A 16,605-nucleotide genomic window follows, 5' to 3' on the forward strand; every position below is an offset into this window, starting at 1 on the left:
TTAAAAATTAAAAAGTATAGCAACAAAATATATAACTATGCGTTAAATCAAATTTATCATTTGTGACAGCGAGACGGCGTAGTCTATAATATGTTTTTATTTCAATAGTACCTATTGATATCATAATGTTCTATTAGGTACTCATATAATATTGTGGGTTAGATGGTGGTGAGTGGCGTGTGCGTCCGCGCTCTTACACCAACACCGAGTGCCAAGATAGAGCAATATCGGTTCATTAGGTCGGATAGGACGCGCCAAAATAGTTACTGCGCGATTTCACTTTTCTAAATAAAGGTGTGAGTGTGTGTGTGTGTGTTAACGCGTTCGCTTGTGTCTCGAGTTCTTTCCGGTTAATTGATTAATATCGTTGCCAAAATATAGTACGAAATGTGTGATATGCGTCCCCTCCTCAGTTGAATGGTTTGGATTAATGACGGCACCGTGATTTGATAATTGAAAATAATTGTTAAACACCACAGAAAACCTTTCTAATTTTTTTTCTAGTATTATTAAATATACGTTAACAGTCAGTCCCCGATGATTAGTAATCAGATGATAATTATTGATTGTTATTCGATAAAATATCTCATCCTCGTGAATTTCGCCATTTCGGATATAATATTTTTATGCGTCACGTGTTAAAGAAAATATACATTAGAAATATCATATTTTGCGCCAAATGCCCTCTATGGCGAGAGCTTTTCATTAACATATATTTATTTATCATTTATTGATAACATGTACCTTGTATCTATAGAGGGATTGAAATTCACAATTTTGGTTTTGATAACGGACAAATAATAAATGATTGATGCAAAAGTGGTTGATGCGTATTGTGGGCAAAGAAACTTGTAAGAAAAATGTTATATAACTTTTATTCGACGTGTGTCAACTTACCCCTACAGAGCCAACGTTGCCCGGTCACCAACATATATATATAGTTACTAAGTAAACAGAACGCGAAGAAAAGCGCATGAAAAATTCAATGGACAATGTATTAGACGTTCGAGTCGGGGATTAATAATTCGGCGTTCGCGGGCAACGAAATCTCCCATTTGCCACCGCAGCCTGCACTGCCGGACATTCGGAGCTCCGAGGCTCGACAAAGGCGTAAATCGGTGGAAACCTTTTAACGGACTTAGCTAAAATATAGAATTTGCGGTGGCGTTAAGAACCACGTAATGCCGACCGTGTCCAGCCTCCTCCCTCCCCATTCATAGCATACCTACGTAAACGCGTATAATCTGGTGATCTCCTTGTTCGTCCCGAGCGTAATATATGTCTTATTCCTTTTATTTTTCCAACGACCTCGTAAGCCATTTGACGTTCGCCATATGGCCCCTACCTTCACCCCCGCCCGATAATCCACCACGGCCACTCCGACTATTACCTCCCTCCATCCTGGCACTATACCTTCACGTCCACGAAGCGCTATGCACTGGCGAGTATCCTTTACAACTGTGTATATATATATATATATATATCATGTGTACACGAGCGCGCACAGTGTTGATCTTTTGTTTTCGACAGGAAGCGAGTCATATATATATATATTTTTTCCGACACATATTATATATATATATGATGATATTCTCCGAGCGATTAGTTTACGGTGACGACGACGGTGGCGGCGGCGGTGATACATTAAATCGTCACGATTCTTTGGACTTTACATGACACAATATTACGCGGGGTATGATATATATGTACGCATGCGCGCTTGTATAAGAACGAAGCTATTATTACGCGAGCGATATGTACATATTATATATACATACAATAATACATGGATATGTATATTACTAATTTTTATGTATATATATATTATATATATATATATATATATATATATATATAATATTAATGTTAGCCATTTCTACCATCGACCAAACAACAACGGAAATTTTATTTCGAACAACGCGCGAGACGCTTTATTTTAAAGATCTTTTTCCTAATAGTTTATTAGCCTCGCACGCATCATCATCATTGTTGAACAACGAAAAAAATACTTAATAATATTAACGCACGAATAGCCAAATACGCCGCCGCATTCCTCTGCCGGAGGACCGTTTGACTCTTGGTAGTCTAGTGTAATATTATTATTTTATTATTTTCCCGCCATGTTTATATAAATCGCTGGCGTAAGGACGTTTTAACGAATATCAAAAATAAACTCGGCTAACCGTTGTACAGTATACTATAACAGCAGTGACAGCAGCTATAGTTGACACACGCAACGATGCAACCAAAAACGCGCACTCGACGACTAGAGAGATAATAATTTTTAAATCGGTCTCCTAGCTACAGGTTAATTTATTACAATTTTTATTTGTGTGTGCATACACATGTAGCGCAGAAGTAGCAGTGTTACAAAAGACAAAGACAGTCATTCAGGAGATGACTTGGCCAAGAAAAAACATTTCATTTAATAATGACGGAGAAGAACGATGTCTATTATATATTATTATTATTGTGTGTATGGAACTGAAAATAAAGATTTCCTCCGTTATGAATTATTAAAAACACGCGCGGTGGCGGTGGGATAGGGTGGCAAAATTATACGAGAACGTATTATATACACCATCACGCGAACGACGACGGCGGAGGCAAGGGACAAGACGTCTGAGAAATATGAATTATGAGAACTTTGGCTACAACTATCGTTTCTTAATTCTACCTCGCTTCGTCGTCGTTGTCCTCGCGATCGTCGTCGTAAATACGGATTAGCCGAACGCACGTATATAATATCGCGGCAGCGGCTACAGCAACTTCATCCTAAACCGTGCATTACACAAATTAATGATCTCGTTAAAAAAAAAAAAAACTCCCTCCCGCCCGTTGTTATGTGTGCTTCTGTGCGTATAACATTTAAGTACGACTATACAGCTATTATTAAAACGCTTTGAAAATAAAGTATTTTCCAAACGGATAAAACTGAAGTGTTCGTCATGGTGTCGCACTTACCTATTAAACATATTATACGCCTGTAGGTAAATGTCATGTATACACATAGAACTTTTCGATGACTACCTGACAAACTGCGAAAACGCCGTATCTAAAGGTATATATTATATTATATAGTGGCGAACTGCGCGTGACGCGATATATATAGTGTTATTGTCGCGAGAGAAACGGCTTTTGCGGTGTGACATTGTATAGGTTACGAAACGCAAGCCACTCATTTTTCTGGTACGGAGTGAGGCTAGCGGAGATATTCTCATTATTTTCTTTGGCATTGGTTGCGGAGGTCCGCTGGGAATCGGACGGCCCCGGACGAAAACAGATTAACGCTGTGCAATACTACGCCGCTCTCTGCCGCAGCCACCCTAGTATTTTCGCCACCGAACCGACACAAATGCACAACGACAGCAAAAATGTTATCAGACGACAATATCATCCGACACGAGGTTTTCAACGAATTGTTCAGCTAGATATTTATATATATATATATATATATATATATACACACACACAGTTATATATATATAGAACATTATTGCTACTATATATAGTGTAACGTGTAAGAGCTGCACGGGTAATTATATATGTTGTGGGTCTCATTGCGAAAAAATCGTTTCTACGTAGGGGTGGAGGAGGATAGAACAAACATACGGTGGCAAATTCATCTCAAAGATTTACCAAACAACAGTATAATCGCCTGCAGTTCGAACGACCCTAATATATTACGTACTCCTATATACTTCTCCACTGGCCTCCTTTCTTCTTATGTGGGGTCACACAAAAGTATACATCGAAATAAGTAAATAACAGAGCATGGGGATATATAATATATATATAAAGAATGTATTGTACATTATTATGTATATATAGCTATGAAGGATCGACAGCATCGGTGTAGAGCAAAGAGCGAGAATTTTGTCGAAAAACACATATTGCGAACAGATTGTGTTTCGGAGAAGAAAAATGCTGTCAAAAAATAAATAAAACAGGCTCATGATTTATAGCGGTCACCGGGGGTGTCTAGCCGGTCAAATTATTTTACAAGGGCACGCGGAAAAAAAGAACCCTGCCGGGTTCGGATTACGGTTGAAAACAAAAAGAAAAGGGCCGTCAAAACTGAATAACAAACAAACGATAAGACTTGCCCGGCGATAACCTATACATTTTATCGGTTTTAACGACGAACGATGTCGTTTATATATCGAGAATAATAAATTGATAATATACAACATTATATTATATTATTATTATACGATTATCTGCCTGCGAACAGATGTGGTAATAATCAAAAATATCGTCGTGGACCATTTCAAGTCTTCGTATTATAATTATTGTACTATTCAAATTCATATTTTCTGTTTTGACTTTTCGACGGATACCAGAAAAAACGCACAACGTCCGTACTCGGGTACTCCGAATATATTATTATAATGTTTGAGTTATAGTCGTAGTTATAGATTTCGACTTGCTGCACATGTCAATCCACTGCACGGACAAGACATCACGAGTGTTTTGGTCATTTGCAGACGATGACTTTATATAATTTCACGTGGGTATATTATATATACGGGTGATAATATTCCGGAGGCGAAATGATTTTTATTTTCTTACTCGTGAAATCGGATATGCTGAGCATAGGGGGAAAAATCAAATCTCTTTCGACGCGTGAACAGGTGCGATTCGTAATAAGTTTTTACATTATAAGACACACATCGTGAGGAAGAGGAGGAGACGACGACGACGACGACGAGTTGACAGCGACGGTGGTTGTCAACGCGGTTGTCGCCGCCACTGAAACCGAACTGCGTTTTGTGTGGCGTTATTGCGTGCGCGGCGCATCGGATATAGGAAAAAAACACCGCCGCCGTCGACACGTAATAATAAAACGCGCGCGCCATCGATTGACGTCTTACACCCGTCATGTGTGTGTGTGTGTGTGTGTGTGTGTGTGTGTGTGCATATCTGTTGTCGTATATAGTCTATGAAATTAATTGGCCACGTGGAGCGGACGAGACGCACATTTCGAAAACCTAACAGCAACAGCAGCAGCACTCGCCACGTACATTATTATATTATTATTATTATTACTTTCTTCTAGAGGATAATATTCTGTCAACACGCGCAGAACCAAAACTTGACGAAATATTTATTTTGTGCAGTGGGTTAGATTGAGGTGTACAATTTATTGCTGCAGTGTAATTAGGATATGGTAATATTTAAACGTCGGGCCGTACACTGGTACAAAAACAATTACTGTTGTACCTATATAATTAACTTAACACACACTCTCACACAATAGGTATTTATAAATGTGACACAATATGATCGTATATTGCTATGAAATAAAATGTATTATGCTATAAATTATGATGCTTATTGTTCTGTATTGAAATCATAATTTTTTTATATATATATGTATATTAATAATTAGTATCAAACAGAGTATTATAAATGTACGCCATGCGTATAGTATCTACGTTGCGATCACGCGGTGACTTATATAGTTGGAAATATTTTTAGAAATGAGATGAGCTGCAAGGTGACACATATTGTTTTTTTGCATCAAGTGTATGTTAGCAATCATTTATTTAATGTACTTATAGAAAAAATATTATGGAATTAAATATAATATTTATCACATGAACAAGTGAAAAACATATCAAGGCATTGATGATTAGGAAAAACCAAAGCGGGTCTGTAGGTTTTTTAATTATTCAAATCAGTAAACATTATATATAATACATACGTAGGTACATAATGTGTTAAAAAATATGGCCATTCAAGTACTTGAATATATATTATACATTTTAAATTGAAAAAAAACAAGTTTGTATTTGAGTAAAACGTGTACAAAGTAAATGTATAATTTAGCGTGTAGGCGAAAATAAAATATATACTTATACAATTATTTTTTTCGTGTAGACACTTATAACTATTATAGAATTTAAATATCTATATCAACTTAGCGAAGTATTAAAGTCCATTTGGGACCGTCGTACGATTAAAAATAAAGAACTGCCACACGCGCACGCAATGATGGGTACCTGGTACCTACATATACATTATACGAGTAAATATAAAGTATTTACTTAGGGCTTAAGTAATCGCGCTCACTGCAGCAGGACAAGAAGAGCCGGTGATGATCATTTAGATGTATTAGTCAAAGTTGTAACAAGAGGGCGAAATGTGGAAGGGGATGGGCTGGGATTGGTCGGAAAAAGAGTAGTTCGCTGTCGTAAACGGACTGGAAAAAAATAACTTGCAACTTCCTACGAATAATGTGCGTGACGACGACGACGGACGGCGACTTTATACCTATACAACCTAACCTAACCTATACAAATTAAATAAGAGACCTCCGCCGTTTATGAAAAAATAACGAACCGTATAGTTATTATTGCTGCTGTAGCAAAAGAATATATATAAATGCACCGCGTGTTTATTATTTATTTACTTATTTTCATATTTTTAAATATACATATTTATATAGTTATACATTCCACCGTATAATCGTGGAAATCTTATTAAACGCTCATGCTCGTTTTGCTAAGCATAATAATTAATTACGCTTTGTTTATTAAATCGGAAGAAAGGGAGGAAGTCGCACTCACTATGACATTTATTCTCTAGGAATAGGTGTAGTGCAGTAAATAAAGTATAGGCATAACTGTGTACAAGTCGGTATATACTTTATATTATGTAGGTAGGTATATATCTACCAATAGTTATACCTATATGGCTATACATATAGTTATAGGTACTACTATACGGTAGTACTACTACTTCAGGCATATATATAACCTATAATAATCCAACAACGCTTAGTAATAAATGTATATATTTATATAAATGTATACAGGCATATACAATATACATGGCTAGGTTTGAGATCAAACGCACTTTTTAATTCAAAATTATAAATTATAAAATTTGAAAGGCATGTAATAGTTGAATTTATAGGGGCATATTAAAATCACATATTTTATGTAAATGTTCGAGAAACAGTTAATACAATAATAATATTATGCCTATGGTTGTAGGAGCAGATAGGGGGAATAAACGAGATGAAATGACGAGAAAAACATTATAGTTAATATTATCCTTTGCTGCTTTTCATTTCGTGGAAAAAGGGCTGATGTCTGATAAATAAATACAGTTTTCCGTTAATTACGTACATTTAACTGTTTCTTCCGAGAATCACCTCCTCTCCACCGCACTGCCACTCGTGATACGGCACAACGATTTTTGTTCAAATATACAATGTATATACGAGTACAATTTGTACTGTACAAAGTGTCTTTTGGACTTTGAAGACAAATCGACAAAAAAAACTTCCACTGCCAAAGGTAGGTATTGAATAATTTAATTTTTAATTATTATCGTGAGATAAACTCAAAGGGCTCAACGTCAGCTATTAAAGTTCGAGTTTATTTGATATTAATATATGTATATATTATATGACAAATATATATGGCTATATAAGCACAAATAATACATTATACATTCCTATAGGTACTTATTAATGCGCGATTTTGGAAATTTATAGTTACGTTACGTACCTACCTATACAATATACTTATTACGTATGAGATACAAATTAAAACGATAAATGATATTTAAAAATAAATACGACATATTAATGATTGTGACATATTTTTGATTTTATTACGCGGAAAACTATTATCAATTAATACCTAAAGAAAAACCGATACTATAATATATATATTAAAAAAATATATAATATAATATGATTATATATGGCTTAAAATATTTAATATATAATATATAATATGTATAAGTATCTACTATCTATATACATAATAATATAAAAATACTTAAATTTATGCCGTGCAATCTTGTGTAATAAGTAAACAAAATAATAGCGAAAACATTTGATTATCCCATTCAGTATGCACACTGCAGGTGTTTTCCGTACTGTTATATTGGAACTATTGGAAATACAGATAGGTACCTATATAACCCATATATTATTAATTTTATAATGATAATCAATAATCGTATACATTGTGGTACGACGGAAGACGTACAATGGGGCGGTTTTCCACAGTTGGCCTCGCGAACTGCAGGCGTGACGGACGGAAAACAATAAGAGAGGAAAAAATATATTTTCGGAGGGTCTGCCGGCACGCGATTGGCACGACCGACGAAGGGCTGCTATTGGCCGCCGCCGACAACAATACATATTTTCACGTCGACGCCGCAGCGTGCACGCGCATACAGGTGGATGACAATAACGCCGCGTGAACAATGGCGATGATGTTCCTATATAACATACTATACCTGTATAGTATATATTATATAATAACGACGATCTGCCTAGTGCCTACCTACCTACCAACAGTATAATACAAAGTAATAAAAAATAATAATAATAATAACAATCCCACCGTTGTTAGGTCCTCCTCCTCATTGGTAGCTATACCTATATATAGGTGTTGTTAATTTTAAAGACCGACGAAATAAAACGTACAATAGCCATTTTTATATTAAATATAAGTCATCGTCGTAGCATATATTATAATACCAAATAAGTAATAACTATTAACTATAATAACAAAATAAATAATAATATGTTATTTTTCCAAATAAGTCAGATTTTATCATAACACGCAAATGTATAATATTAAGATATATAGAAATGTATAATAATATTATTTTATATTCACATCACGCACCGACGCACCACTTTGAATTGCTCCAGATTTTAACATCATGAACATAGTTTTAGGTGAAATAGTGTAAACTCATATTGTACTTTAATATACTATATGATGATTATACGAAAGTTTTTAACATTAAAACTCATCGGAAAAGAGAAGGGAATTTTTTTAAAATTAATATTGAACCAAAACTTTGTGGTAGATACATTTGCGCATGTGGAAATGGCAACTCAGGTCTTATATACGTTATATGCATATGCACGCTGCAGAGGAAATACCTAACTCTAAAATAGACGACGATATACCTACAATTATGTGTGGGAAAGAAATGAAAATTTTTACCCTGTCATATATTTACTGCATGTTGAGACTTTGCGAGCGATGTAATACAATATATATATATATATATCCACATATAAGCGTTATTAATCACTGTGCATGGGATTTTCGACGAACATGATTTTTCGAATGGGTGCGACATATACTTCACGTTGCAGACACACACTCGCACATATATTTTATTGTTGTGTTAGTTTATATTTGCGAGATACTATATTATGTATATATATATATATATATATATATGATATGGTCGTCGTCGTCGATAATGTAATATGAGGGACCCGAGAATGTTTCCAGATGTTAATTTAATAATATATATATTATATGTATATATAATATACAGATGGTTTTCAGAACAAACGCTCCAATAAATGACGACGGCGACGTACGGTGCGTCAGACGAATCTATTATATTATATACACGACAAGTCACTTTTCTGACCTACATTACATATGTGCGGCAGTTGACGGCGGTGTTTTTCGAAAAAACCCGAAACACAATAATAACACATTTCGAAGTCGTACGTTAAACAGCAGCATATTTTTAATACATGTATATATATATTATACGCTCTATATAATACGCCATGTATTATTTATATATTATACTATTTTGATATAGGACTAAGACATGGGCGGATAGGCCATTTTTGGTCTACCGGAAAATTTTAAAAAGGGTTAGGTTAGGTTAGGTCCCCGCATGAAAAAAAATTTAATAATACATGATATTAAAGGGCTCCATTACCAAAATACGAAGGGGGGCCCACCCGGAAATGCCCGGTAGCCCGGTAGGCCTATTCGCCCATGGACTAAGAGCTGTAGAGTGTAATAAACGTATCTATACAATACATATATTTAAACATGTAAGACTATCGATTTTTCTACTGGAAATAAAGAGAGACAAAGAAATAAAATGCAACAGAAATATTATATATTTATACGAACGCGTATATAATATAATAGCCAATATTAAAGTATATTATATCATATTTTTTTAGTACATAATATAATGCTGACAAAATTTATTCGGAAAAATTCGACGTTTAATAAAACGGATGAAACAGCAAAGCCGATATACTCCGCAGCGATATGTATATACCAAAATATACGTTCGGTCTTATTATTCATGGGTCGGTTGTCCGCGTAATATATAGTGTAATTTTAAACGATTTCTAATCTAACCTGTATATTAATATTACGTAGGTTCAACATAATATAATTATAAAATAAATGATTGTACCTATACTATATAGGTTAGGTTAGGGGTAAACGATGGTGATAACATAATATATACACCCTCATTATGCCTATTATATTATATATACATTTATACCGCGTAATAGTTTATATGATCATTGATGTTTATTGTGTATTTCATTTTTGTATGCAAATATATATTTATTGTTATTTAGATGATATGTATAAAGTATATATATATATATATATATATATGTATATATGTATAAAAAGTAACCTGTTATTTACACACACACAAACTTCAGGCGAGAACCTCGACAGCCAAGGTGAATGGACGGAACTTAGAAGAAACGAGTCAGAAAAAATGATGTAACCCGGCGAGACACGCTGACAAAAGGTGCAGTGAGTATATAATATATACACCTGCCTATAGCTATATCACCGCCACCGTCAACCACTGTGGCGTGGAGTTTAAAATTGTTTTTTTTTTTTTTTTTATCATTATTATTGTAATAACGAAGCCTAGACGAATAGACAATACACGTATTGTACGCGCCCACAATGGCGTTGTCATTATAATACAAGTAGGTCGTGGTCAAAAAAAGTCAGTGTGTATTTCGTTTTGAAAAAAAATATTACAAACAAAAAATATATGTATATAATATAATATATTATAATAATAAACCGAAAGAATAATAATAAATAATACACAAAACAAACAGTACTTTGATAAATGATTTCTTTTTCTTTTCTTATTATATATATATATATATATATATATATATATATATATATTATATAGTTACTATTCTCTTATATTATATTCTTTTATCCTCCTGGCCGAAGTTGCCTACCGCGGTGTGCACGTCGTTGTTTAAGTCTCACACAACAATCATAACCAACTCGCACAATAGCCGCCATTTTCTTCGGTTCAGTCGACTATAATAATGGTCGTATAATAAAAATAATTGAAAACTATTATCATCGTCGCAACGCGCGGGTTTGCGTATATAGTAGTTGTACGACACGCCACCGACTGCGGAGGTGAAAGAAAATTACGTTTAATAAGCCGTGCCGCTTTTTTTATTTTTGTAATAAATCAATCGGTCGAAAACCACAACGCAGCGTATAGTAAACACTAAACATATTATATAATGATAATAATATGATTATGCGACTGCAACAGAAGCCGAAAGAAATAAGTATGTATTACTGTCATATTGCAGTAAACGATTATGTATACTATAATATTATAAGTTCGACCACGAGACCGACTGCACAAGGGTGGTTGTGTAGCAGTTCCTTAATAAATGAGTTTTCTGTAGTTTATAATACAAAATACAGAAGAATAATAACGATCAAACCCAAGGAGGAGGCCGCGGAGTAGCTACACACACTGCAGTATTTATTGCGAAAATCGTTGGCTCCGACTACGGGGCCACCGGAGGAGATATACCATATATACCTTTATAGTCATATTATATTTATCCATACATACAGAAATATGCATATACTATATAAAATTAATATAATATGCATAATATTATATAAAGGTTTTAGACGTCACCCGCGGTCAGGGAAATGAATGAATGCTTTTCGCTGGCATATTGTTGGACAGGCGCGCGACGAGTTCTAATTTAAACTCTGCGCGAGTAATAGTAGCATATATATATCCACGCGCCGCAATCGTAATAATAAGGATTAGTCTAGGCCAAAGTGTAACTATATATATAATATATGTACGATATTATCATGATGTACACGCTGTGCAAATCAAAATGTATAAATATTTTTATTTTTTTGTATCGATGTAATAGTTACTACAGCTGCAGTTATATATAGGTTAATTTTTATGATTTAGGCACTTTTCGTATATTATATTATGATGTAGTATATTATGTGCAGCGTTGAGTCAGCGATATAGAAGCGCAGAACTATATTTGGTGAGGATATCAAAATATCATCACGCTCGATTGGCGATCATATCCATGCCCGAAGCTAACGAAAAGCTTCGTGGCGTTGAAGTCTGCGAACCGTGAACAATTAAATGATGTCCATACATCGCCGTTATTAGGTATACGTATGTTATATTTATGTCTGTGTGTATCGCATATTGTCGAACGCGCTTTATAATAATATTATTATCTCATAGTCCACTACGTCTCTCCCACATATTACATGAACATAGACATACAAACGCTCTGATCGCCGTATATACGTCATATTGATAGTGCTTTGCGCGCGTTGTATATCCCCGGAGGACCGTGATCGCGTCTCTCGCAGTAGCGGCGCAGTTTATATGTCGATCGCGGGCGTGACAACGGGAAATATATTATTATATCAAACATATGTTTATGAATATTTAATGTGCCGGCCACTTTGCAAAACCCTATAGTCGGAATTAGCGGTGTGCGTGGAATGCTTATATAGCTGGCAGCACCCCGGTGAACTGCAAGAACTGCAGCAGTGCTACAGTATAGCAGCAGCACTCTCCGCGGTATAATGTATATAATAAATCACATTACACGCACGCGACCCCTGCACAACCCTTTTCTCCTCGTCTCGGACCTCTTTCCGATTGTCCGGTTTTTTTCAAAACCCCGCGCGGTTCTGCCACGCCAGCCGTAGGAAATTAATCAAAAACGAATTTTAGTGATGGCGACATACGTCGGATTAACTTCTCGTTATATACACATATCACTGCGTATATATACGTATACGCACGCTGTACTCATTACGCATATTATAGTATTATTTCCTACGCGCGTGACGGTTGTTTTTTCTCGTAATCGAGTTTTAATTAAAATAAACGCGCGAAAACCCGTGTATGTATACAAATATGTTTTTTTTTTTAAGTTTGCGTACTTTTTTCAAGTAGGTATACTTCCGCACGAACGACGAGTTACCGCACGACACTGCGATGCTGTTATATGTCATCTTTGAGAGTGCTGCAACTGTATATAGGGTTATAATATACTACTCCTGACTCCGGCACTTTACACTAATATACGGCGTTTTTACGGACATTTGAACAACAGAGCACGTCCGTTCGTTGAAAAGTTTACATAATGGCCGGAAATAATGAGATATATACCTACCGGTGGATACAGAATTATTATGCGCCCGCTTCAGCTGCTGCAGAGACTGTGCAGACGGGGGTAGGAGGAGACGCAAAAGGAAAAGCATTTCTTTTCAAAAGCACAGAAGCAGATTAAAGTCCGAACGCGGAACAAAAGCAAAACGGCCGAGTAATGAAAAAGAATGGAGGCGTGTATACATATATATATATATACCACGGTACATACGCAGTGGTATACGCACGTAACCGGCGTTGTGTTATTAATGAAAATGAAGAGAGAGAAAAAAAGTACTACAATATGATTTAGGTAAAACGCTCGTCTTTCCACAGTGGACCCTTCTTTTACTCCTCCCGTACAATATAATATATATAGACTCGCTGCAAGCAGTTTTTTCAGAACATTTTTATTTTAATTTCTCATTGAACTCCACCGCCATCCGTTACCGCGCGTATACCACTCCACTGCCCCGACGAAAAAAACCGCTTTTCCGATTATGTTGCATTAATGCGCGCCAGACTTTTCATGTTTCCAATCATAAAAATGCTATACCTATAACAACGACTGTGTCGATATTACAAAAGAATAAGCGGGATGTTCTGTCAATATAATAATATACACTAATTAAACGGTGAACTCGATATGGAAATGAAAATCGATGTCGATAAATATAAATTAGTTTCAATGAGATCATAGTAATTATTATTATTATTGTATGTTGAATAATATATTATCAACGTTGTTTTTGTTAATGCACTCGAGTTGGCAGATTTCCGCAAAATTAAATACAATACGTGAAAGCTGCAGCAGTGTTGTACCATCGTATAATATAATATGCTATGTGTATATATCATATCATCATTAAAGAGTGTTGTGCGAAGTATGGTTTTCATTTGTTTAAAAATAATATAATTAATATAACATGCCAATGTTAAAAATGTTCGAAAATAATATTTATAATTATAAAACCACCCTCTATTGTAGCGCTGATCGGATACAACAGTGCGATGATGCGCATTTCGATTATAAAAATAGTTCATATGTGCAAGCGTATTATTATTATATATTATGGCGTAGCAAAAACGGTAGTAAATCAAAAGTTATTACAAAACATAAATGTCGGCTAGAGAAGAAGGCAGTTAAATAATTTTTTTCTCTCTCCGTATACTCATATATATATACACATATCACTCCACCGAGAAGTATCTCTGGGTTATGTAGGACGCGTGTCTACAATTTTCTCAAACACTCCTCGTGTTACAGCTGCAGATATCAGCGGTTTCCAAAATGCGCGTGGGCCGCTAAAGAATTTTAGCGCCGGACATCGCGAAATATTTACTTTATTCATTTCGCTCACGAATACGATATTTTTGATAATATTATAATAATCGTGTGTACATACATAACTACATAACATTTGGAACTGTTACCGGTCAGTATACCAACTCATAAAAAAAACAATAGCATCGTCCTATATAATATGTCTACATGCATAAAACACGTCCGTTGAAGAGGTGTCCTCCTAAATTCTTAAGTTAAGAAAATAATATTAATACTAATTTAAGATTGGAAACTTTATATATGCTTGTAGAACATACATATTGTTGATACATATTGTATAATGTATATTTTTAAAACTATATGACCCACCGTCTCTCCCTCCCTATCTCTCTCTCTATATATTATATATTTTTTTTTACTTAAAACAATGGTCTAAAATTATATTAAGTTAACTATTATATATAAAACCTTACCTTGTTAGGATGATCTTGTTGGGTAAGCAGTTGTTCCCGAAATAATTGCAATTGCAATATCATTTCCGACAGTTTGCGTTCTTTTTCAACTATCGTAGTGGTATCGCCTTGCAAGTGTTGCAGTAGCTCCATGCCGGGGGGACCTCCTGAAGGATCTTCGCCGTGTTCGGTCAAAGTGTCCGATTTTCTGCTGAAAAAAAAACCATTGTCATTGTAAAATAAAAAGACACAGGTAAAATAAATTGTCACTGTGTATACAAATATACAACAGCTTACAAGCAATCAAAAATCAAAATAAAACATTCATGTATGTTATTTAAATAATAACTTATAACATTGCATGTGATTAAATAATTTGGCGTTTTATACCATATATTATATTTTATTTTATTAAACAGTCATTAGGAACGAATGGTTGTCAGACCAATTCAATTTTAAACGTAGGCACTAAACATTTTTGTCGATTAGACAGACATTCCGTAATTAACACATGTATGTATTGTATTGTCTGAGTTGGACAGATAATATATTATTTAAGAAAAAAAGGATATTGTAAAATAACAGCTGTATTGTGACAATATAAATACAATAACATACTCTCCGTTGAAAAATCCGTCCCTAGAGATTATATTCTACTAGATTTAACGTGAAGAGTTCGCAAGTAAGTATATAACGTACCTAATATATAAATTCGATTAAGTACACTGCAGAGAACGATTCGAGTTTTGGCTTTGTTTTTATAAGGTAAAATCGAATCAGTAATGTACGATGTCCGATCGACTACATAATATATATATAGGTATATAATAGAGGACAGAGGTTGGAATTTTCAATACGGAAATTGCGTAAAAAAAAAAAAATGTTTTTTTATAAAAACTTTACGAAGGAGAGGGTGGGCGGCTGCGTTTATACACACACACACGCATGTTATATTATTATACGCGCGGGAGAGGTAGGTAATAATAATAATCGATGGTGATTTATACGAGTTTAACCCTATAAACAAACGTACACCATTCCCCGTGCACCTTGCCTAGACCTAAGTCGACAGTATTGTATATAGTAAGTATATATACACTATCCCTCTCTACATATTATTTCATATATAGTTACTATATATATATATACACAGAGTACAGTGTGTTTTATTATTTATTCACAGGGCCCTTGGGGTTGCGGCGGCATGTCCCTTACACATACACACACATAAAAAATACTGCACACACAGTACAGCGCGTATACATATATACACGATTATACCCTTTTGATCCTACCCGTGGCGGTCATGCATCCCCTCCTCAGTGGCGGCGACGGGATGGTTTTTTTCTCCTCTCTCCGTCCCCGAAAAATTCTTCTCTTGTTCTTTTACCGTATTATGTGCACGCAGGCGCTCGACCGTCGTATACATATTATAATATATTTATCAAGTCGACGCCACAGCCGCTGCCTTCCGTCCGAGAGATAAGTCCCAGACCCCTCACTTGCAACGTCCCGTCATTATACTTTAATGTCGCTCGTCCGTATGTGCGTATATAAACACAACAATGATGCTGTTATTTTTTCAAGTATTATGATGCGTGTTTTGTACGAAAT

The 16,605-nt window shown here is 35.1% G+C and overlaps 1 protein-coding gene across 4 annotated transcripts in view; it reads right to left on the reverse strand.

Annotated features, from left to right (window-relative positions):
* Positions 1-16,605, reverse strand: part of Sox102F (transcription factor Sox102F) — a 183,261-nt gene that overhangs the window by 14,886 nt on the left and 151,770 nt on the right. For 3 of the 4 annotated variants that reach the window (XM_089225953.1, XM_089225955.1, XM_089225956.1), the window contains one exon: positions 15,013-15,202. In XM_089225953.1, coding sequence (XP_089082079.1) covers positions 15,013-15,202 — 190 coding nt within the window. The remainder of the gene's footprint in view (positions 1-15,012; positions 15,203-16,605) is intronic. The other variant, XM_089225954.1, reaches the window with a different exon arrangement.

This window comes from Diuraphis noxia, unplaced genomic scaffold, assembly GCF_037042655.1.
Source record: "Diuraphis noxia isolate RWA-SAM2 unplaced genomic scaffold, SU_Dnox_SAM2 contig0004, whole genome shotgun sequence".
NCBI lineage: Eukaryota > Metazoa > Arthropoda > Insecta > Hemiptera > Aphididae > Diuraphis > Diuraphis noxia.